The sequence below is a fragment of the Haemaphysalis longicornis genome, unplaced genomic scaffold, assembly GCF_048455015.1.
Source record: "Haemaphysalis longicornis isolate Haplotype H1 unplaced genomic scaffold, Haemaphysalis longicornis Haplotype H1 scaffold_3, whole genome shotgun sequence".
Taxonomy (NCBI): Eukaryota; Metazoa; Arthropoda; class Arachnida; order Ixodida; family Ixodidae; genus Haemaphysalis; species Haemaphysalis longicornis.
In genome coordinates, this window is record NW_027526335.1 from 191,875,124 (window position 1) to 191,897,248 (window position 22,125).

Genomic DNA, 22,125 nt, shown 5'->3' on the forward strand with positions numbered 1-22,125 from the left:
GCCGCTTTAAAGCCTATTTCGCTTTTGAGCCCGATTGTAACGCGCACACAAATATTAAGCTACCTTTTAGCAAAAGAGGGTGCGCGTTAGAATCGTGAAAATACGGTAGCCCATTTTCCGTGAACCCCGCTGCTCACCTCACCTCCATTCTTTGGACGGGGTGCATATAAACTCGGACGCGTCGAGGTAAGCTGAACCCGCCACTCAACTCACCCCGCCCCCGTCGCGTCCATGTACACGGGGCTCTTGTTCTCACATTTTCAAGCAACCCGCGGCTGCGCACAGCGCCACCAAAATTTTCATTCATGATTAACCCACCTCCGCGACCTCACCAACCATAGAGATAATATACTGACTCTAGAGGGAAAGCGCGCCGCTGAGCCAATGCATTAAAACCGTACGACACACGGTGGCAGACATGATACAACGATTTGAAGGTTGCCAGCTGAGCTTTTGCTTACTTAAAACGGCGAAAGCGATGGGTTGTAATCTGGCAACGTGCTACTCTGGCGTTTCCGTGTCCGGCTAGCGAAGCATGCCGGGAGAAATTGTAACATGGCGGACCGCTGGCCAGGCGGATTTTGTGTAGGCGGCGTCGACAGCATTGCGTAGTTTATCTCCTGTGGGTAGGTAACCGACGTGTTTTCGGTTTAGCGTACGTGCGACTTCTATGTACTGAGACTATTTGAGCAAGATGTGGCAACGCTCACGCAACACTTGCGCGCAAGCTCGAATGCGACTGATCGCATGCTCGAGGACGCCAAGGAGTCAGCTGATCCGTACTGGGTGCACAGAATAATGAATCTCCGTATGATCTCCATGCATTTTTGCGCTGTGCCGCTTTATTTGCCATTCTGTGACATTTTGCGAGTCGCTCAATGCTTTTCAAACGAAGCGTAGTGAACTGACTGTAGCTTTAGCTCAATGTAAAACCTTTATTGACACACACAAAAAAGACATCGCATGGGCCAACGCTGATATTGCCGGTGAGTCGCGGCGCTTTGAAGCACAGGAACGAAAGAGCGCGGTCGATCGCATGCCTGTCGCGGATCGCGACGTAAGAAAGGAGCCCGACAGCCAGTCGCCCGTTCGATGGGCTCGTCACGCGGAACTGCTCGAGCACAGGCGCGAGCTGGCCCGTGCCCCCGTTCCCGTGCAGCGGCCTCTTTATTACTATCATCATTGCCATTCTTCAACACCCTCCCCCGCCGCCGATTCTGATGGCCTTGGCGGGTTAGCCTCAAGAATATAAAGGCGCTGAACTGGACGTCTGATTTCTTGTCCGGATGAGACGCGCAGACGACACGACCGTACGACCCCGTCGCGGCCTGGAAAGGTTTCCAACACTCGGCCTAGCTTCCACAGCATTGGGGACGAGGCGTCGTCTTGGATGACCACAACGTCGCCAATCTGCACCTCGGGTCCGGGTGGCGATGCAGCTTCGTGTGCAGATCGCAAAAGAAGCAGGTATTCTCGGCGCCAACGGCGCCACAGGTGCGACGTGATTGCCCGTCGATGTCGTGCTCGACGTTGTAGATCTCCGCTGGCGGAAGTCGTCTCGTGCAGTCCCAGCTTTGTGGCACAGAGGTTGTGCGCCTGCCAATTAGGAAGTGAGCCGGCGTCAGAGGAGAGTGCTCTTCAGCATCTCCTGCTAACGGCGTCAACGGGCGGCTGTTGACGGCCACCTCTACTTCGCAGAGGACCATCTCGATCTCTTCCGGGGACAGTCGACTATGACCAAGAGCCCTTCGGAGCGTTTCTTTTGTGATCCTCATGAGCCGCTCCCACCTCCTGGTCATGACTGGCAGCGCGCTGGCTCCAGGTGTTTCGTTCACCGTCCTTGTCGCCTTCCGGTCCGCCGTTGCCGCCAGGATCGTAGGGGAACTCGTACGGCAGTTGAAACGCCAAGGCGACCACGCAGTAGCCCGGAACCACGAACTCGCTCACCAACCGTAGACGACAAGAGCGATGTCCGGTGCCTCCTGCCTGGTCTCCTCTTGGCCCGCCGTAGCCACCAGGGTCATAAGGGAATTCGCCCTGCTCGGGCTGTTGCCTCAGACTGACGAGCTCAGTCTCGTGCCCGTGGCAGGCACTTGCGTAGCCTTTGCCGGGTGGCATGGCTGGTAGCTGCTTACGGTTGACCAGTCGTCGTGTGCACAGATCGTGATTGTGAACTGCTCCCCCATGCCTCAGGAACGATGATCGTGGCAGCAAATGGTGCGGCTTCCAGGAGCTTCCCATGGGGCCGCCAATCGCGGCAGTCGAAGCGGCCCGGTTGCCGGTCACGAGCTCTCCGCAACCAGGGTCACGTGACGGTTCGCGCGGCCCAAATCGGAAGGCAGGTGCGCCGGTCAGAGTCGGGGATACCAGGAAGCGCTGACGCCAGTGGAGATGCCAACAGAGAAGCCAGCGCCGGGAGCAACACGGCCATCGTCGTACAAGTGGGAACGGCGCCCGCTTGTGGCACCTAACGACCACGTGCTCTCTCAGCAAGGAACCCCCTCGAGCGGCAGCGATGTCCGAAGCGTCGGAGAAAATCACGCTGGACGGGTCCGCATCACCGCTCATCGTGGTCATGGGGCCCTTGGAGAGGTCAGCTCCGTGGCCATCCTGGACCACGGCGCAGTCACCGCTGGGCGGGCGGCTGGGTACACCCAGTTTTGCCTCAGTGAAGCCGGTCGTGCTCTCCGCTGGTCTCTCTGGCGGGCCAGACTCGTCGGCAGCTGTGAGGACGTTCCGACGGTCAGGAGCGCACGGCTCACACGCCACGGGAACGTTCGCCATCTTGTCAGACTCCGCGGTCATCCCGCTGTCACCGGAGGGCGCCGCGGTGTTGCCGTGCCGGATCACGGCGGAGTAATCGCTGGGCGCTCCGGTGCTCCGAGCAGCAAGTGGCGAAGGAACAGCAGAGGGTCTGGCGAAGCACACCAGTGTACGGATCGTGACGACCTTTTCGTCGTACTCGTAGCTATTGAATAAATCGGCCTCAAGGTCATCCAAATCAATGGTCTCCTCATATATGCGCTTATCTAGGGACTTCAACTCCTCGTAGCTGCTGTTGACAGCGTGCAGGTGCGAACGGATCTGGCAGGTCGACGAGAGGGGATCCTGCAGTAGCAATTGAATGGTAGCTACGCCCCTTGTGACGGCTTCCCTCACAGTGTCACGGTGGCGGCGAAGCTCCTCCATGGCAGACGGCGCGAACGCAGGCGACCGGGTGTCCTAGGCACGAGCACGAGCGGCAGACAGGTTTCGATGACGAGGCTCGCCGAATTGGGCAGCTGCCAGGAGACCCCAGCCTAGCGTCCTCGAAGACTGCGCCGCATCAGGTCAGGTCTGCTCGTTGGTTGTCTCCCGGGTTTGACGGCACCAGAATGTCGCGGATCGCGACGTAAGAAAGGAGCCCGACAGCCAGTCGCCCGTTCGATGGGCTCGTCACGCGGAACTGCTCGAGCACAGGCGCGAGCTGGCCCGTGCCCCCGTTCCCGTGCAGCGGCCTCTTTATTACTATCATCATTGCCATTCTTCAACATGCCAACGGAGTGGAAGAATGCATGCCAAGGGAGTATGCGAAATACAGTCCGCGGCGTGTCCCGTTTTTTTTTTTTTTCTGTCTGTATTCGTCAAGTTCTAGCTGCTTTCCACCACTTCAAAGGGAAAGCTTGCGGGACTGAATGCGCAGTATTGAATGGGCAGTAATTTACCGCACAGAGCGCGCGAGGAGAGAACATTGACTGATTAAAAAAGAAACCGCATTTCGTTACCTATTTTTTCGTTCTACCTTCACGAACGTTTGCGCGAAAGTTCGAAGCACGAAGAGCTGTAAGAAGTTGCATGAATAAAACAACTGGAACCGAACGATTATAAAAGCTCCTTTTGATTCTCTTCCAACGGGAACGATCGCTGGCTGCCACTCCGTAGCCTGTAGTGAACTTGCGGTAGTCAAGGTCAGATCAGAATCGCTGTTCCGGCGTCAGCTCAGGGGCAATAGATAGGGTGCTTAACGTGAAGAAAGAATGACAGCCTCGCAAGCGCCCGGGGAGGCACTTGCTCAGCGCGTGCATCCGAGTTGTACCAGTCGTACACGTTTTGCAAGCACGCACATCTGAGCTGAAGACTGCACACACACACTACGCAAGTCAGGCGCAAGGGCCTCGCCACTTCCTAGCACACTCAAAGAAAATCGAAACCAAAACTGAACTACACACTTACTCTTTCTCCGCTAATAAGAGCTTAATTACACTAAACGTTTTTTATAAAACTAGTTTTAATTACTGAAGCAATTATTTGTAACTATTTTGCTTCAGTTTTTTGTTTTAGTTAAACAATTACGGAACAACTTTTTAGAAGACTGAATACAATTTGATCTGGCAACCATGGAAATTGTATCATGTCAGCGCCCACGATTCGGATTCGTACGGTCTCGGAGCTCGCTTTGCCCCCCTGTCACCAACGTTGGCCTCCACAGGTAATTGCAGGCCTTAAACAAAAGCAGACCACTTTGTGAAACTAATAAAATTAACTGCTGTTGCGTTTTACACGTAATAATAAAACCCAGAATTAGTGTTTTTTGTAACTCTTGTTGACTCGTGTTGGCTCGTGTTTGGTCACGTGACATACATTACGGATGTGACTTCACGGCCAGTGCCGAGGTTCCTTCTAAAAGCGGTGTCTGGCTCTGTTTCTTTTCAAGTCCGACCGCATATATGCTCAAAAATGTCATATAACTACGTCGTGACGGCCCACAAGCCGACGGGAGTGTCCGCATGCGCCACAGGTTAGTTCAAACTGCTCCGTCTATTCGCCGCACTTTTGAATTGCTTGTTGCGCTCAGCACTCCGTTGGAGCACATGCTGTACGCCGTGCCGTCGCACTGCACGCGTGAAATCTGCACAAAATGCTCGCAGTCAGTACAAAAGAACGCGTCGACGCTTTTATGCGTCTGCCGTTCAACTGATCCTACCGGGTCTTGTTTCCGAAAGCACAGTGCTTGCCGACGGTGCGCGGTGTTTATATGCTGCACGGTCCGCCGGCATCCCCGGCTCGGTCGGACTGCTTTAGCAAATAACTGTCACCCAAGCCTGCAAATGCAGACGGAGATAATTAAAGACTTTTGTGTGCATTGTTTTGTCTTGGATCACTCCGCGTGCATGTAGTAAGCTCTTTCTCGGAGCGTTGTTTTCCATCCCGCTGAGACACGCGATACCTAGTGTGCTTGCGCGCTCCTAGACAGTAAACATCCATTCAAAACGCTTAATCGCATTGGTACCCCGCGATCGAGAAGCGTATCGTCGCACGTTTTTGCGTACGCTGCGTAACGAGAACGCACGTTTCGTTCCAGGCAACTTCACGTCTCCCGATGACATCAATCTCATCCTGGCCAAGAACACCCGACTCGAGATTTACGTCGTCTCTCCCGAAGGGCTGAGGCCCGTCAAGGAGATCGGGATTTATGGGAGAATAAGCATTATGAAGCTCTTCCGACCGCCGGTAAGCCTTTGAATGCAGCTCTGAGATTCGTTGTGCTGTGCGTTGTGTTTTGTTGTTCAGTGCTGTGGCGAAAGGCCAGTACACAGCTTTCAGATGAAGCAGATAGCTCATTTATTGTTCAGATAATCAAAGCTGTACGTGAAGTGCGCTTATATTTGGTTTCATTGTGACCGTAATATGCTTTAGGTAGATCAAGTGATGGAAAAATATATCTTTCACTGCTCTAAAGGGGCATACAGTCGTGAGAACGAGAGACCTTACAACCTTATTCACTAAAAAATAAAGCAACTGGTGCAATTCATGACAGCAAATTCCTTTTGGGGTGCTTAATACTTTAAGGCACGTTGGTCGGTCATTCCGTGTCAAGCTTAGAAATAAACAAGTGCTTGACAGAATCGTAGCCTGCTTTTGAGAGGAAAAGCAGTTTTGCAACTAGACACAGGGGCTTGGTTTCTTTTCACCTCTATTGTAACTTGATGGTGATGCCCTCAAATTTTTGGCACGTACCCACAAGGGGGGATTGGCCAGGGCTAACTCGGTTGTTGAAATTCGGGAGGACCTCAAAATACTCAAAATTTTTTACCGAAAAGACGGAGGCCGTAAAATCAAACTTCATTATGAATAAAACCCGAAATACCCATTAATTACCACCCTTCAGCAATTCCAACGACCTGAAGCAGAAAGAAAATCTTGAATACATTTATATATATCCCTTTTTGCATACCCCCAAATTCCTTGCACCAATAGATAATATAAGTGGAATCAATAAAGTCAACCCCAAACGCTCAACTGGGTCCTGCGAAAGCAGTTGTCTAGCTGCCGAGAAGCAGCCACAGGCGAGAAAAAAAATGTTCGATTGTTTCATGGACCTGGCACCGCACACACAGTTCCATAGGCCGAAGCCCTGATCTGAACAGATAGAAATTTAGCCTTGGAATTCTGCAGCGCAGCTCGGTGAAGGAAGGTCACCTCGCTTTGCCGAGAACCACAAAAATGAACATTCCACCCGAACTTTAAATGTTGATACTCTTCAGAGGATAGAAGTAAATCTGAACAAGTAGCGTCTAAATGCCAATAACGTCATAATCTTGACTTGTGGATAGTATACCTCTGGGCAGAGAGTCACCATCATCACCATAACCAGCTTATGTATCTCCGCTGCAGGATGAAGGCCTCTGCCATTGGCCTCCAGTTGCATCTATTCTGCTCTGTCGAAATCCATTCTTTGCCCCAAATTTTCCTTATCTCTTCCCTCCACCGAGTTAATGGCCTTCTCTTTCTTCTAGACCCATCTTGCGGTAGCCACGGTGTTGTCATGGTATACTCGGGAACAAGTTAAGAACGGCAATAGCTCACGTACCGTATCACTCCGCCTGAGCGATGGAACCCGGATGTCAATGGGTGCGTGCGTTTTGAAAGGAGATGGCCATGAATGCGTGATATCGCCTGCCTTTTCTCACGTGGCTTATTTGTCGTCACTCCAGTAGTTTATAAGCATATTAAGTCCAGAATATCGCGGAAACGGCTCGTGGCATGTTCAAGATAGTCCCAGTAACGCACTACTTGCACCGCGTAGAGTAACATCCGGCTGCGGTGAGGAAGCTGCTACTTCCGTTGCCGTTCTTAAGTTGTAATCGAGTATAGTCCACTGTTTGTTAGCTCTCTGCATTGCATGTCTGTCCCCAAATGCAGTTGTCTCTCTTTATTTGACCTACTGTGTTTTCCATTCAAGCGTGTTCGCGGTTCCAAAAAATATTGCTTCATCTACCCTGGGCCTTGCTTCTGTTCTCCTTTGTTCTATGGCTCGTTGGGGTGACCTAAATTTTCATTCAAGGTGTTTGGCAGGTGCCCAAATTTCTGCACCTTCAGAACCAGAAGTTTGCAGTAGTTTTTTGGCAAGAGCTGTACCGAGCCGTTCGTTACGTCAGAATACTTGCGGGTAGCTATAGGCGCGCATGTCAGCTAACTCCTCTTTCCACGTTCCTTCAAGTGTAAGCACCCCATACTTTCAGACGAGCTACTTTCAATTGCCAAAGTAAGGCCACTTTTCTGCTATGTCGGCGCCGATCCTGCGGGCAGCAAAGAAAGTTTGTCGTAAGGCTGCTCAGTGAATGCTTTCCCTATGAAAGTTCAAGAGTGAAATTTTCTATGGTTTTGAAGATCTTACCTTCCTTTTTTATCTTTTTCTTTGAAGAAATAAGCACTTTTTAAGGTGCTTATTGAGAGGTGGGCGTATGGAAAATTTTGAGAGGTGGACGTATGAAGACCGAAAGCAGAAATGGGGGGGGGGGGGGGGGGGGGTGGCCAGGCACATATTGATAAATGACAAGACAACAGCTGTTCGAGCGCAATCCCACCATGGAAACACTGCAACAGAGTTTATTTCTGTGTTCCCAACACCTCCAGCCTCCCGTTCTTCAGTTTCGCCCAGTAGTCCACTACTGTATTGTACAGGTAGCTCTCAACATCAGGCCCTTCGCCCACGATGCGAATGGCACATTCCAGTATCTTCTGTTTGAGGCAGTTGCTGAGTTGTGTTTGGATGAGTTTGAGAACTGACAAGTCTACCTCACAGTCCACCATTTCCTGCCAGGTACACGACCTGCGTTCCTGACTCATGATTCCCAAGAGTCAGAAGTGGTGGCCGCTTTCCACCGGTCTCCATACTGTTCCGTAACAGCACGCTTGTACCGTGCACTCGTAGCTTCCACTGCATACGCAGAGGAAGCTGCCCACCAGTGCACAGGGTTCGCACAGGTCCTTGAAAACCTTGAAAACCCTTTAATTTAGAATAGTGAATTTCAAGGCCTGGAAAGTCCTGGAATTTTTAAATGGTCCTTGAATACCCTTGATTTTTCTGGAGAGAATCAATGGCCCTGTCTTTTCACAAGAATTTAAAGTGTTTGTCATGGATTTTAGGTGTTAACAAATGTAAAGAAACATTGTAACAATCAAGTTTCAGTGTATTGCGTGAAATTACTAGTTTGGTGGATTTTCATTATTACAAGGCAACATTGGGAGCAGGCACTTGTCAATCCAATCCATATCATGATACAATCCCGTGAAAGCCAGCTTCTGTTCTCTATCTTGCATCTTCCATCTAGTCTGTGCCTCATATGCTCCATCTACGTTTGCTTTTACGTGCAAATGGTGGACGTGCACATAGTTCATCCTGCCTTGAAGCAACACTTGCTCCAGCTGATGCTCTTGCTGACAAAACAGGAGATGCAGGCAACATGAACTAAGTTTCGAAATCAAACAGCCTCAGAAAAACACAAAGAAAAAATAAAAACCTGTAAATACCAGCCATGAAATAAAAAAAATAAAGCTGGGGGAGCATTTACGAACCCGTTAGCATCTATCTAAATGTGCACTAATGTGCTTAGGTATTGTGCAATAAAAAACTTTTGCATTGTGTTGGAAAGGTTATAAATAATCCCAGATAAAGCATTAGATGGGAACCTTGAAAATGTGTTTTGTGGTCCTTGAAAGTCCTTGAAAACCCTTGAATTTTTGCTTTTGAAGCCTGTACGAACCCTGAGTGCAGCAAACATGAAGCCACAGAGGTGGTCGGTGGGGCACAGGTGGTCAAGGAAGTGGGCGATCGGCCGGAGTGGTGGGCGGCAAAACCATTGCCACCCACCTTGGGGAAGGACCCTGGATGTATCTGAATGTAGCTCAGTTATTTGGCCTGTGATAAAGGTGCAAGTTAAGGAGAAAAGAAGATTTTTGAAATTTTACTTCTCAGAGTGGGAAGAAACGCCTGAAAGGAATGCTGGGTAGCACACTTTGCTAAAATCATCTAAGTAAGCACTGTCGTCTGTTCCCTCTTCTGTCGTCCTCATCTTCAAGGGTTGTTAAAAAAAAACATGAATTCAACCAATGAGGGTTCACACTCATGCCCACTGCGTGCTTTTGTGCTGGTTCAAGGATGTCCCTTTTTTGTTTGCACAGGGTATCATTGGCATGCCAGTTAGTATCTGGCATCAGATGCTGTCAGTATCTGGCATGCTAGTTGCGGGAGCGCTCACATTAAGGTGGCCGCTGTGTTGCCGACGTTTTGCTTCCTGCAATTGCTGCTGTTCCTCGCAGGGGGAGAAGAAAGACCTGCTGTTTTTCCTGACGGCCAAGTACAATGCGGCCATACTGGAGTGCGTCCAGTACAGCGACGGCATCGAGATCATCACCAAGGCGCATGGCAACATTGCCGTGAGTCTATCGTCCTCATTTCTCTGTTTCCGGGGGCGATCAGCTTATGAATAGTTGTTTCAGTTCACTTTATCCTTTTGTGAAGTGACCAGGTCAAAAAAGAAGCGAATCTTTTGCAGGGCCATTGCAAGACCTTGTGAGCATTTTAAATCAGGGGGAAGATTTTTTAAACTTTGACACAAGCTATCGATACCAACAAGCAAACACTTTGCGGCATAACTGCGTGTTATTGTATGCCTTTTAGGTTATGGGCATTTGTTTATGCTTATTTTGTAGGTTGATGAATTGAGGTGGAAGTGCATGGGGCTTTCATGTTTCTGAGTACAGTACCCGACCGTTTTTTCGGACTCCAAAAATTCGGACTTGCCGGATATTTCGGACTTTACCAAGGAACTGCCAGTTATCCTATATGAGTAATGACTAACGGGTTTTTCGGACTGCTCTTTTATTCGGACTATTTTTCGTTCCCTTCCAGATCTGAAAAATTGGTCGGCTGCTGTATTATAGATGGGCTTTTTTTTTTTTCTTGCTTGCAGAAAGACTCGTAAATTGCTATTCACTTTTTGTTTGTTTGTCTTTACTTAAATTGCTACTCCCTTTTTTACTTTCTTATTTCAAAAGGGAGGCAACTTCCTTTAGTCACCCGGGCAGATAGCCTCAGCATCTTAATTAAAAGCTCACATTCATTTAATAAGCAGCATTTCGTAGTGTGTATGCTAAATGGGGGCGCAGGCGAGTGGAGGCAGGCCTGTTGTCCACTCTTCATGGTTTTCCTTCTGTCGCGAAGTGATGATCAAAGGCCCAGTGAAAGACTAATCAATCTCTCTGTGGCACACCTGTGATACGTTTTTGCTTTTGCACAGTTCAGTCAGTGAACTCCCATCCTTGCCTGCACGCATAACGTGCTTGTGTTGCATACCCACTCAGGACACCTTCTCGAGACCTTCCGAGACTGGCAACATTGGCATCATCGACCCAGAGTGCCGGGTTATCGGCTTGCGGCTCTACGACGGACTCTTCAAGGTCATCCCCTTGGACCGAGAAAACCGGGAACTGAAGGCCTTTAACATCAGGTGGGGCCCTCTCTTTGTACCTGATGAGAAGTGTTCGGTTTTTGTGGGTTGTCATTGGTAGTGTTATCAACTCCACTTTGTATTTGCATTCTGGCCTACTAATGGTAGTTAAATGCTACTCCTGTTTTTAGTGCGAGAGCATTACTAGCGTACCAACTCGGATTTCGTGGTTCTCAGTGTGAAGTCTACCGTAGAGGGAAACAGTGATAAACGGACAGTGCGCAAGACGAAGCAAAGGGACAACTACGGGGAAAAGGGCAACCACAAGTGCTGTGGTTGTCCTTTTCCTTCGTCTTGGGCATTGTCCGTTTTGCGCTGTTCTCCTCTTTGTTAGCCATGAATGAACTTGTCCAATTAAACTTTGGTGTTTGAAATGGGTGTTCAAAATGGTTTCTTGCCACTGGTGCCACCAAAGTTTAATGAGCTGTGAAATTAGTTCCAAGCGGAGCATCAAAAAACCGCTTCGATTACAGTCTACGCTCGTTACAGCGGATCCGGCAACAACGGACTTTCGGTTACAACAGACCATTTCTGTTGGTTTGTCTGGAACCCATGCATTTTAAATGGAGTCCACTCCGCTCACAACGGACCCGGCTAGAGCAGACTATTGGCTACAACAGACTAAATTTTAGGCGAAAATTGTTTCGACTGAACGTTTATAGCGGACTTCCGCGGGGCCGGCGCCCGGTGTGCTTTTTCGTTTATTTTGGCAAGAAAACTATTGTCTGGCAACATTGCTGGCAGCCGGGTCGTTGGCGCAGCCAAGCCAAGCCAGTGGCCTTTTTTTTTTGTGCGACCAGCGGCATGAGCGGCAGGGTAGCTGATTTCACTGTCGGATAAATTAAGCGTAATGAACGCTGTTGAACACGGGGAAAAACAGGCTGACATCGCCAGAAGTACAAGCCTGTCTAAGCACAGTGTCCGCTGTACCGTGAAAAACAAGGCCGCTGCCGATAAACGTGACTCCGGTGAGATTGAAAACAGGGCAATCGAATACTCGAAGTGGTGCACTCGGAGGCGAGTCTGCCCTCGTAAGTTTTTTTATGTAATAAAAAACTCGGGTTCAGTGAAGTTCGACTTTTATTATTCCCACGCATGCATCGTTCCCGTTCCGTTCGGTGAAGAAGGTAAGAAATGCCTCAAGTAGGGGTTGTTCCCCATCCATTGTGTGCAATCTGCCGGTAACCGTGAGCAGTCCAACTGGTCTAACTTTCGATTTTACAGCTGGCCGTCATCAGATTATTTCATTACATCTGTTTCAATGACCAGAATAAAATCGCTAAAAATGTGGAATCTGCCTTGAGGGAACGTCAGGCAGCGATCCGATTTGTTTGACGAACGGTTTCGGGAAAACCTGCCTCGTCGTGAGGGGATTTAAAAGAGCCTAGCTAATGCTGATGGGCACGACTGATGTTTTATAGCTGGTTTATAATTGCGCCTAGTTATATTCTTGCGTATTTGCTCAGCTCATCTTGCGTTTTTACACGCTTGACCACATGCGCTAGGCCTTTTCGAAGTGCCGGTGCTACGTTTTGGAAACTGTGTTTACGAGATTCTTTGCCCTCGCGCGAACACTGTGCAGAGGTGCTGCAGGCGTGTAGAAAGAACGAAGTGTATGTACTATGCATGCAATATCGTTCAAAGTACCCACTGTAGGGTTCATAGCCCCCCCCCCCCCCCCTGTCGGATACTGCATACTTCGGCTACAGCGGACGTTTTTTTCCGGATTCAGAGGGTCCGTTGTAACGGGCGTAGACTGTATTGCATTTACCAGGGCTCGTAGTGGTGGAAAATACAAAGATTGGAGTTTTGTGACCAACACCGTTTTGTCTATTGTTGCACCAAAAATGGCCAATTATCTCTAATCATCATGGGAATAATCGACCAACTCAAAAAATAATGGCATATTTGGAATCAGTGCGAAAAAAGCAGAAAGGCTGACAAGTTTCACAGAGTTTACTTGAAAATAAACTGAGTTGGAAGTTAGTGCTTGTGCCCATTGCCTCCCTGTGCCTTCTGTTTTTTTTGCGCTACACGAAGTCATGGGTTACCGCTACCAACTAGCCCAAACCCAAACTCTGATGAACTTTGAAAATAAAAGGAAGCTGTTTTAAGACCTGCGTCCCCCCTTAACTCTTTCGGGACCGCCGGAAAAAGTGATGAAAAAGGGAGGTCTCGGTACAAATTTTTTATTACATAAAGCAAAGGCACCATCCTACCTTAGCATACACCAAAATGCAGCTAATTATATGTTCTTTGACATAGAATACCAAGTTTTACTTCAACACTGACGACAGAACCATGAAAAAATCTGAAAGTAAGAACCTCGTAAAAAAACTAAAGAAAAAGATAGAAAAAAGCGCATATATAAAAACATTAAAAAAGAATAAAATTATTTCAGGATATACAAAATCCAACACAATGCTTTGTTTCTTTATCGCGAAAGTTTGATGAGGCTAGGTGTAACTGGTTTTTTGTTTTGTGTGTGATCTCTTTGGCACTAAGGTTTTGGCTACGTCGTCGCCCAGGTACACGCCTGGCTCTCGTCTCGGCGAAAACTTGATCTGTTTCTGCGCTGGTGGCAGGAGATCACCACCATAGGTAGTTAACACCCTAGCGAACAAATATAAACCAGCCAGAACATATTTCGAGCGCACAAACCTACTCCAGAGCCAATTGAAACTGAAACCAACACCCACCTTTGAGCGCGATTTGATGTTCCAGGCTGATCGACACCCGAAACCTCACTCGAGCTGAAATCTGATCTCTAAAGCCGCATTCCGACTCTTCACTGCCACTCTCATCGTTAAAATCAACAGTAGAAGGCGAAGATATACGAGACGAGCAGAGGCGGATTTCTTATCGCGCTCGCGCGAGTATGACGCCATGTTTGTTTACATTCGAAACCACTGCCCGTCAGAATAAAATATCTGATGCGTTGCCGCCTGGCGATAAAAAAAGAAACTTCACAGAACAGAAAACTCCAGTTTTCAAACTATCTCCTAGATGTCGCTAGGTGTTCCATCGAGCGAAAATTTGTATTCTGCAGGCTCGCGAAACCATCGATCATATGTGATCGATGGCCTATGGAGCGGTCCCGAAAGAGTTAAAGGAATTTCTAAGCACTCGTAGTAAGGTTTCAGCGCTCCGTCCATGCAGCAGGACTGTGTCCTTGGAGCTTTAGAGAGGCACGTGTATTTCGTGGCCTGACTGGGCGGTTGTCCCCCTGTGGTGCAGGATGGAGGAGCTGACGGTGCAGGACATGGAGTTCCTGCACGGGTGTGCGGTGCCCACGCTGGTGCTCCTGCACCAGGACAGCCAGGCGCGCCACATGAAGACCTACGAGGTGTCCCTGAAGGACAAGGAGTTTGTGCGGGGCCCCTGGAAGCAGGACCACGTGGAGAGCGAGGCCACCCTGGTGGTGGCCGTGCCTGAGCCCTTCTGCGGGGCCCTGGTCATCGGCCAGGAGTCCATCACCTACCACAACGGCGACCAGTACGTCGTCATCACGCCGCACCTCATCCGCCAGAGCACCATCGTCTGCTACGGAAAGGTGGGCGGAGGGAAAGACAGGGCGGCCGAACACGCGATGGGGGCAAGAGACGGCAGACCCGGTCGTTTGTGCTATCCCACAATGAACATGAAAATTTAGAGAGGTGTGGGAGGTGTTAATCGTAGTTTCTGACTATTCTAAACTGTATTAAACACATTTGCAGTATTTGAAAATGTTCAAAACAACATGGCTTCTGTAGAGCTCCATCAATATTTTTGTTGAGGGGTGTTGAATTTATTTGCTTACAAACGGTGGTGTTTTATCGAAGAGGTTGACATTTAAGATCACTTTTTAAGCAGATTATGTGTTAACCATCTCAGGAGAATAGTAGCAAGAGGTTTCTACGTGTGCTGCTCTGCACCCTTGAAAAAAGGCCTTGATTTAATTCCTCCCTGTGAATCCAGTACGAACCCTGTGTAAAGGTAGCTAGAGAGTTCGTTGAGAAGCGATCCCCGTGGTTCCCTGGCGACCGCAGGTGGACGCCAATGGTTCGCGCTACCTGCTGGGCGACATGGCCGGGCGGCTGTTCATGCTGCTGCTGGAGCGGGAGGACAAGATGGACGGCACGACGGCCGTCAAGGACCTCAAGCTCGAGTTCCTGGGCGAGATCACCATCGCCGAGTGCATCACCTACCTGGACAACGGCGTCGTCTACGTCGGCTCCCGCCTCGGCGATTCGCAGCTTGTCAAGCTCAACTCTGAGCGCAACGACCAGGTGCGCGGCTCTCACTGTCACCACGGCCCTTGCCTGCTTCTTCCATATCTGTACCCCGTCTTGTCTCACGGTCAACTTGAACTCAGGAAGCAGACGAAATTAAAGCAGTTGCTGACTAGCTAGGAAAGAGGCAGAGTTGCTGGGCAATACCGCTGAGCAGCCTTGAGTGCTGTACCTGTGTTCAAGCTCGACTGCCCTGTACAAATCGTGACCAGCAGTCCTCACGTGCAGAGAATATGGTTCAGCCTCAGCGGGTTCCCAGTGTTTTTGTCAGCTGCTGGAATTGGAGGAAGATCGTTACCTTGATGGGCAGGGGAAGTCGAGAAATGCAGCGGGAAAGAGCTGTCTAGGCCATCGCAAGACAGGGACGGTTGGAGGAATGTGGGAGATGCCTCTCTGTCCTGCTGTGGGCACAAACAGGCTGCGGCTGATGGTGAAGCTCTTTCCCTTTCGACTTCCTTGTGTTGTATTCCTTTCTCTCGTACAATGTACGGACAACAAATGCTCCAACACACCCTGCCCTCTCTTTTAAATAAATTGTTGTCAATCCCAAAACATGTTCACTGTTTGAGCTTTAAAAGGGCATTATCCATCTAATCTTTTCATTTGTAGTGTTGTATTTACATATTTCCCTTTCTTTCTCTCTTGTTAGCATACCTGCATTCAGTTTCTTCCCCGTTAGTTTTATGTTGTGTTGTTTCTGTTTTGTTTATATGCTTTGTTTGAGAATTCATCTGAGATTGTGTTTTTATATGCTTTGTTTGTGGATTCATCTGAGATTGTGTTGTTCTTGTAATATCCAAGATAATAAGGTCATGTACGCTCTGTGCGTTTTCACTCTATGCCTTGTACAGCGGGGCTTGGGTGATTCCTTTTCACTTATTGCCCAGGCCTATTCGCTTCGTTCTTTTTGGCAATGTAAATAAAACTCGCTTTGACTCGCTTTGACTTTGACTAGGGCTCGTACGTGGAGGTGATGGAGGTGTTCACCAACCTGGGCCCCATCGTGGACATGTGCGTGGTGGACCTGGAGAGGCAGGGCCAGGGCCAGCTGGTGACCTGCTCGGGGGCCTTCAAGGAGGGCTCGCTGCGCATCATCCGCAACGGCATCGGCATCCACGAGCACGCCAGCATCGACCTGCCGGGCATCAAGGGCATCTGGCCGCTCCGGGTTGGGGCCCTGGACGCCGGGGACACGGCCGCCCCGCGTGACAACACCCTGGTGCTCTCCTTCGTGCGCCAGACCAGGTGGGCGCAGTCTCGGGAGGGTTTTTCTAGGATGTACAATGGGCCGCGCCATAGAGGCGCTCCGCAGGGCCTCTTTCTCTCGCCGGGCCTGTTCGTCAACCCATTTTGTGAGGGACGCAAAACGAATTATTGAAATCAGCATATATATAAAGCATTTCGTTTCTTAGACTAGAGGGGCGTTCATGCAGTCCTGCAGTGCTTCCTTGGACAGGGGTGACAGTGCTACCCTTGATAGCCCCCTTTCTGTGACGATGAGGCCATAGGCGGTTGTGTAAAAGTTTTTCAGTGAGTAAGAGAGTGTTGTCGCTTTTTGACAGGGTGCTCATGCTGAGTGGGGAGGAGGTGGAGGAGACGGAACTGGCCGGCTTCGACACGTCCCAGCAGACCTTCTTCTGCGGCAACGTGCGGAACAAGCAGCTCATTCAGGTATCTGGGCCACTTCAAGGTGGGCGCAAGGGGCGGGGTCATCGATCCACATTTGGGCAAACGCATTTTACTCTGCAAGGGCCCCCAAGATGTGTTTGTGGGCACCTGAAATTCCTCTTTTATGTGGCGAACAAAGGAGCCAAGTCCTTTGGTATGGTGGCTGCGAAATATCTAGTCCGTATAATCATCATCATCATCATCATTAGCCTGTCTACGCCCACTCCATGACGAAGGCCTCTTCCATAGATCTCCAATCATCCCGGTCCTGTGCTAACCGCACCCAATTTATCCCCGCAAACTTCTTTATCTCACCTGCCCATCTAACCTTCTGCCGCCCCCTGCCATGCTTGCCTTTAGGAATCCACTCTGTTGCCCCTAATGACCAGCGGTTATCTTGCCTTCGCTTTACATGCCCTGTTTCTTCTTCTTAATTTCCACTGTGTCCTTAATTAACACCGGTCTGTATAGTACTGCACCTGTATGTATATCGGGTAACTCAGAAACTGACTCGTGTGATCATTTTCGCTTTCACTCAGTTCTCTAGTCATTATTTGTGTCGTAGCAATCGTAACGTGCACTAGGATAATTTGGAAAGCTTGTGGCAGAATCTTCTGCAGTGCTTTCCAGGTGCGAGGGAAAGGGAGAAAGTGCTGAAGGCCAAATGCATCGAAAATTTACCAGCAACAAATTTTGTTTGAAGGTGTGGTACGCACCACCTAGGTATCCTGTGACCTAGGTGACCTGTGACCAGTTGTCGCCACAACTGGTCACCACTGCACGGAACTTCCAGATGTGACGTTAGAGTCAGGGCTCCCTCCCATTGCCCCTGTCATCTCCTCATTAGCCCTACACGAGTCAGCAGCGTAATCCATGCCTCTTGTGTTTGGGGACAAGTCTGTGCAATGCCAACCACGTGCGTAGCTTTCGCTTGCCGAAGCAACTATGCGACAACTGGAATAAGATTTCGTGCGTTTCTGAAATGCAACGCGCTGAAGAAGTTCTGGGTTGCCATGACAAAAAGAGCCGAGGCTGGTCAATGCAAGACGATATGCTGTCAGCGGGTGAGTGATTACAACAGTTTCATGACGCCTCATTTCCTGGTCGCGATTCCGGCAACAGAGTCTCGGTCTATTTTACGAGTACGCAAGAAGTGAGTTTGGCTTACGCAAGATGATGATGCAGCGGCCGCTTTTCTGATGGAGGCGGAAAGCAAAAACGCCTGTGTGTACGAGATTTTGGCGCACGTTAAAGATCCCCTGCAGGTGGTCAAAATGCATCTGGAGCCCTCCACTACAGCGCGCCTCATCGCCTGCGTTGCGTCGGCGCGTTAAACCCCACTATCAATAATCAAAAATTGCAAAATTTTAGCGATGGCCTCACGATATGAAAAGCTTGTACCAGTGGCAGATCACCCACAGTAGCATCTGAGTATTCATCAAGAGCTGGTTACCCTTCCTCTCCTCATTGTTTCTCTTAACTGCCTTATACAGTGTAGACCATTAAGGCCGTAACCGCTTATAGGGCGGGACCGGATATAATGCGGGTTTTCCTGGCCACTGGTAGGCCTCCCATAGAACTCAGTGCATAAGCCTACCGCATGCAGGTGCCCGAAGCACAATACCATTCATAGTGCGTTTTTTTTGGCGGGTTCGCTGATTGACCAATGCACCTGGGGCATTGTTTTAGGGTGGCAAGAAATAAGAAAAAAAAAAAAGATGGATTCAACCATCTGACACAGCCCGCACTCCCTTCTCTCCCCTAGCTTAGACACAGAAAATAAAAAGAAATTGGCACCCTTTAGTTTGTGTGTTCCATTGTTTGATTGTTTGCACTCGTGAGATAACTAACTGCCCTTGCTTTCGGCATACCTCGGAAGATAGCGAGCCGCTTTCCCTCTCCCCAGGCGCAGTAAGTTGTTGCAGTTATGACCTTGTGCAGATAAACAACCACCCTTTTCCTTTTTGAACATCAGGAGATAGTGAGCCGCAATGCCGGAGGTTTCCACTACATGTACTTTGTGCTGCTAAGCAACCGCCTTCGGCATTGCAATCACAAGCTGTGGATAAAAAAAAAAAAAAATCTGGCTTGCGTTGTTCTCACATTCTCTTGCCGGCATAATCTCGGCTGTTTCCCTCTCTCTCTATGGCATGCGTTCTTCTAGATGCTAAGAAATGCAGATCTCTCAAAGCACAAACACAAAATAGAAGTTAAGCCGCACTCACGGTTTTTAAGACTGTGCAGCAGCTTCTCATGCGAAAAAAAAAAGACGAAATAAAGACCGCACCTCCATTTTTAAGTGGCGCTTATTTGAGTGATGAGAAATAAAGAATGATTGAAAGGTAGCTTGCGATATGGTCGGATTTGCGTATGTTTTGTTTATAGTGCAATACCGCTTATAGTGCGGGTTTTGCGGCTCCCGCGATGTACGTTATAAGCGGCCTACTTTGTATTGCAAGAAGGTGTGGCACTTAGTTTGTATGAGCATTAGGCATCATTGACTGCGGAGTTGCACTCGAACACAACGAAAGCTGGTCATGAGTTGATGGCAAAGGCTCGCATTTTCTCACCTACGCATAACTACATTCCAGGATCAGGGCCACATAAAAAAGTAATCTTTATTCGGCATGTACAGCTCAGAATGCGGGAGCTTGTAGAGTGAAGTTATTGTGCAGTCTTTGCATTTGTGTCTGGAGGAAGTGAGTGCAGGAATGCCATAGTGGGAGATTTTGGCAGTCGTTAAAAAACTCCAGGTGACCTACATTGTGTTTCTTCAAAATGCAATTCTTTTTTCTTTTTTTCCGTTTGTATCATCAAATGCAGACAATACTTGATGCCTACCTTATCTACCTTGGACACATGCTGTTAAGCCTAACCAGTGGAAGACCGCCTAGTAAAGGTGGCCAACGAACGCCCAGGTAACGGCAGCAGCAGTGCGGCTGGTGGACGGCCAAACGAAGCAGCTGCTGCACGAGTGGAAGCCACCCAACGGCCAGAACATCAGCGTGGTCACCTGCAACCAGGGGCAGGTGGTGTGCGCCGTGCGCCGCGAGGTCTTCTGCCTCGACATCGGGGACGGCGCCCTCAGCCAGATCAGGTAGTGACACCAAGCTCCCTCCCCCCCGTTCACTGCTGAACTGTCTCTGGATCTTCTCCACCACTGTGTACAGAGAGGCGATTGGTGGCAGTAGTGGTCGCTGTCTCAGTTGATTCATCTGGTGGCGAAGTTCGTGTTATGGTGCATCACTGACAAAGCAAGTGCTGAAACGCTTGTAAATGAATCTTCATCATGGCATGTGCACCCCATTTCGCCCATTCGTGCATGTGGGGTTTCAGAAGTGTCCGTTTGTCAGCCCAGGCTTCAGTTGGCCGACCTAGTCGCACCAACTGAAGCATGACGGAGTTGTATTGAAAGTATTTGTATGTCCTGACTGGGTCGTCGAGACTACTCATTACGCCAGGTGGTACCATACCATACGGACAGTATGGTAAGAAAGTGTGGTGGGAGTTTAGTAGGCGGGGAACTGTAGCCTCGCATTGGATGATGTAAAGGGTGTTATGGCCTGGTTGGTGCATGCCTGTGCTTCTTGGTACTTCTGCAGTGAAGTCAGTAGTGACACATTGTGCTTTTCTAGTCCTGTGTTTCCACATGTTATCTGTGTGCTACTGGCCCGCACACTCGTATTTCAAATGTTGAGAGTGTCAACGGGGTCCAATGGGGTGCGAGAATCAGTAAGTAGAAAGAGAGAGAGAGAGAGAGTTTGTTTCTAATCAACCTCCAAAGATGGTGGCTCAGTGACGGCTTGTGAGAGTTTTGGCAGCCTGGTGGTATTGGAGCATTGCACATTTCATTCGTTACAAGTGGGGTCAACTGTTGAAACTGGAAAGGGTGCCTGCGCATGCCACCCGTTTTGGGGAGGATGTCAGATTTGTGTTTTCAGGAATCTTTTCCAAGGCATTCAGTGCCCACGGGAATAGATAGCTAGACTTGAGAAGGGACGATACTCGAATGGTAGTGGCATTGCCCCTCGCCCCTTTCCTTCCAACGCTCAGCCACGCGGAGCTGGAGAACGAGGTGGCCTGCCTGGACATCACGCCGCTGACGGAGGGGGCCGAGAAGTCCACGCTGTGCGCCGTGGGCCTGTGGACGGACATCTCCATCCGCATCCTCAGCCTGCCCGCCCTCAAGCAGCTGCAGAAGGAGAACATCGGAGGGGGTCAGTGGGATCTCTCTGTCGTCGCATTCGAACAGTGCCAGCTTCTGATTTTGAGTTTTGGGGCCTAATCTGTTTGGTCCCATTTCGAGGAAAATTTGCCGGACATTGTTCCCCACAACGCGTGGGTGTGCTCATTCGATTCCGCCGTCCCACTGGCGTGCAGAGATCATCCCCCGGTCGATCCTGATCACGTCCTTTGAGGGCATCCACTACCTGCTGTGTGCCCTCGGGGACGGCTCCCTCTTCTACTTCCTCCTCGACGCTTCCACGGGAGCCCTCTCCGACAGGAAGAAGGTGGGGCCAGGCGGGCACATTCAGATTTGCGCATTTTAGGAATGGCAAGAAAGTTTGGACTTGCATTGTACTTTTGGGTACTCATCAGGCTTAGTAGGGTAGCACTTAGCTTCGCACACCCCCTTGCGGGAAATCCAGAGGCTATATCCCGTGCACATGCTACGATGCAGGTGACCCTGGGCACTCAGCCGACGGTGCTGAAGACGTTCAAGTCGCTGTCAACGAGCAACGTGTTTGCCTGCTCGGACCGGCCCACGGTGATCTACTCGAGCAACCACAAGCTGGTCTTCTCCAACGTCAACCTCAAGGAGGTCAACCACATGTGCCCCCTCAACTCGGATGGCTACCCCGACAGGTGAGCGGGAGACCGTTGAGGGTGCAGCGCCCTCTTGGCTTTCTTCGTTGCTCAGTTCTGACCGGGTAACAGGTGAATGTTGAAGCGACTACTAGTACAATGTTACATGCGGGTTCAAATCGGAATATGTCGCACTATTCAGAAACTTTCAATGCTTTTGTTGAAGTATTTTGAAGTTTTGAAAGGCCGGTGACAGTTGTTTTAGTAAACTCAGGCACACGAAATTATGCCTTAACTCTTTCACGACGGCGCCATAGGCAATCGGAAGCCGGCGTCCGATGATTTTAAATCTCCCGCAAAATCTGAAACCCACGCTCCACAGACAACTATCGCCATCTGGTGTGTTCATTGGCAACTTGTCTTTCAATTTCGGTTTTGTTTGTTTATGTGTCTTGTGTGGTGGCGGCGTAGCAAGAGAAATTTGAACCGAAGGGGGAGGGGAGGAGGAGGAGGAGGAAAAATGACGTCAGGTTCGCGCCGCACTCGGCACGGTCGGACTGCTGTACCAAGCACTTCGGCAGCTCCTGCTGTTGATTTTTCTGATTCCA

General features: G+C 49.7%; 1 protein-coding gene across 1 annotated transcript in view; it reads left to right on the plus strand.

Annotated features, from left to right (window-relative positions):
* The first annotated feature begins 4,618 nt into the window (after positions 1 to 4,618).
* The window catches only part of Pic (DNA damage-binding protein pic), a 76,716-nt gene continuing 59,209 nt past the window's right edge, over positions 4,619 to 22,125 (plus strand). Inside the window, exons 1-12 of the mRNA XM_077704972.1 lie at positions 4,619 to 4,777; positions 5,342 to 5,490; positions 9,583 to 9,699; positions 10,627 to 10,772; positions 14,010 to 14,325; positions 14,801 to 15,040; positions 15,999 to 16,288; positions 16,606 to 16,714; positions 19,630 to 19,808; positions 20,765 to 20,928; positions 21,092 to 21,222; positions 21,393 to 21,577. Of these exons, the coding sequence (XP_077561098.1) occupies positions 4,717 to 4,777; positions 5,342 to 5,490; positions 9,583 to 9,699; positions 10,627 to 10,772; positions 14,010 to 14,325; positions 14,801 to 15,040; positions 15,999 to 16,288; positions 16,606 to 16,714; positions 19,630 to 19,808; positions 20,765 to 20,928; positions 21,092 to 21,222; positions 21,393 to 21,577 (2,087 nt within the window). The 5' untranslated portion in view covers positions 4,619 to 4,716. The remainder of the gene's footprint in view (positions 4,778 to 5,341; positions 5,491 to 9,582; positions 9,700 to 10,626; positions 10,773 to 14,009; positions 14,326 to 14,800; positions 15,041 to 15,998; positions 16,289 to 16,605; positions 16,715 to 19,629; positions 19,809 to 20,764; positions 20,929 to 21,091; positions 21,223 to 21,392; positions 21,578 to 22,125) is intronic.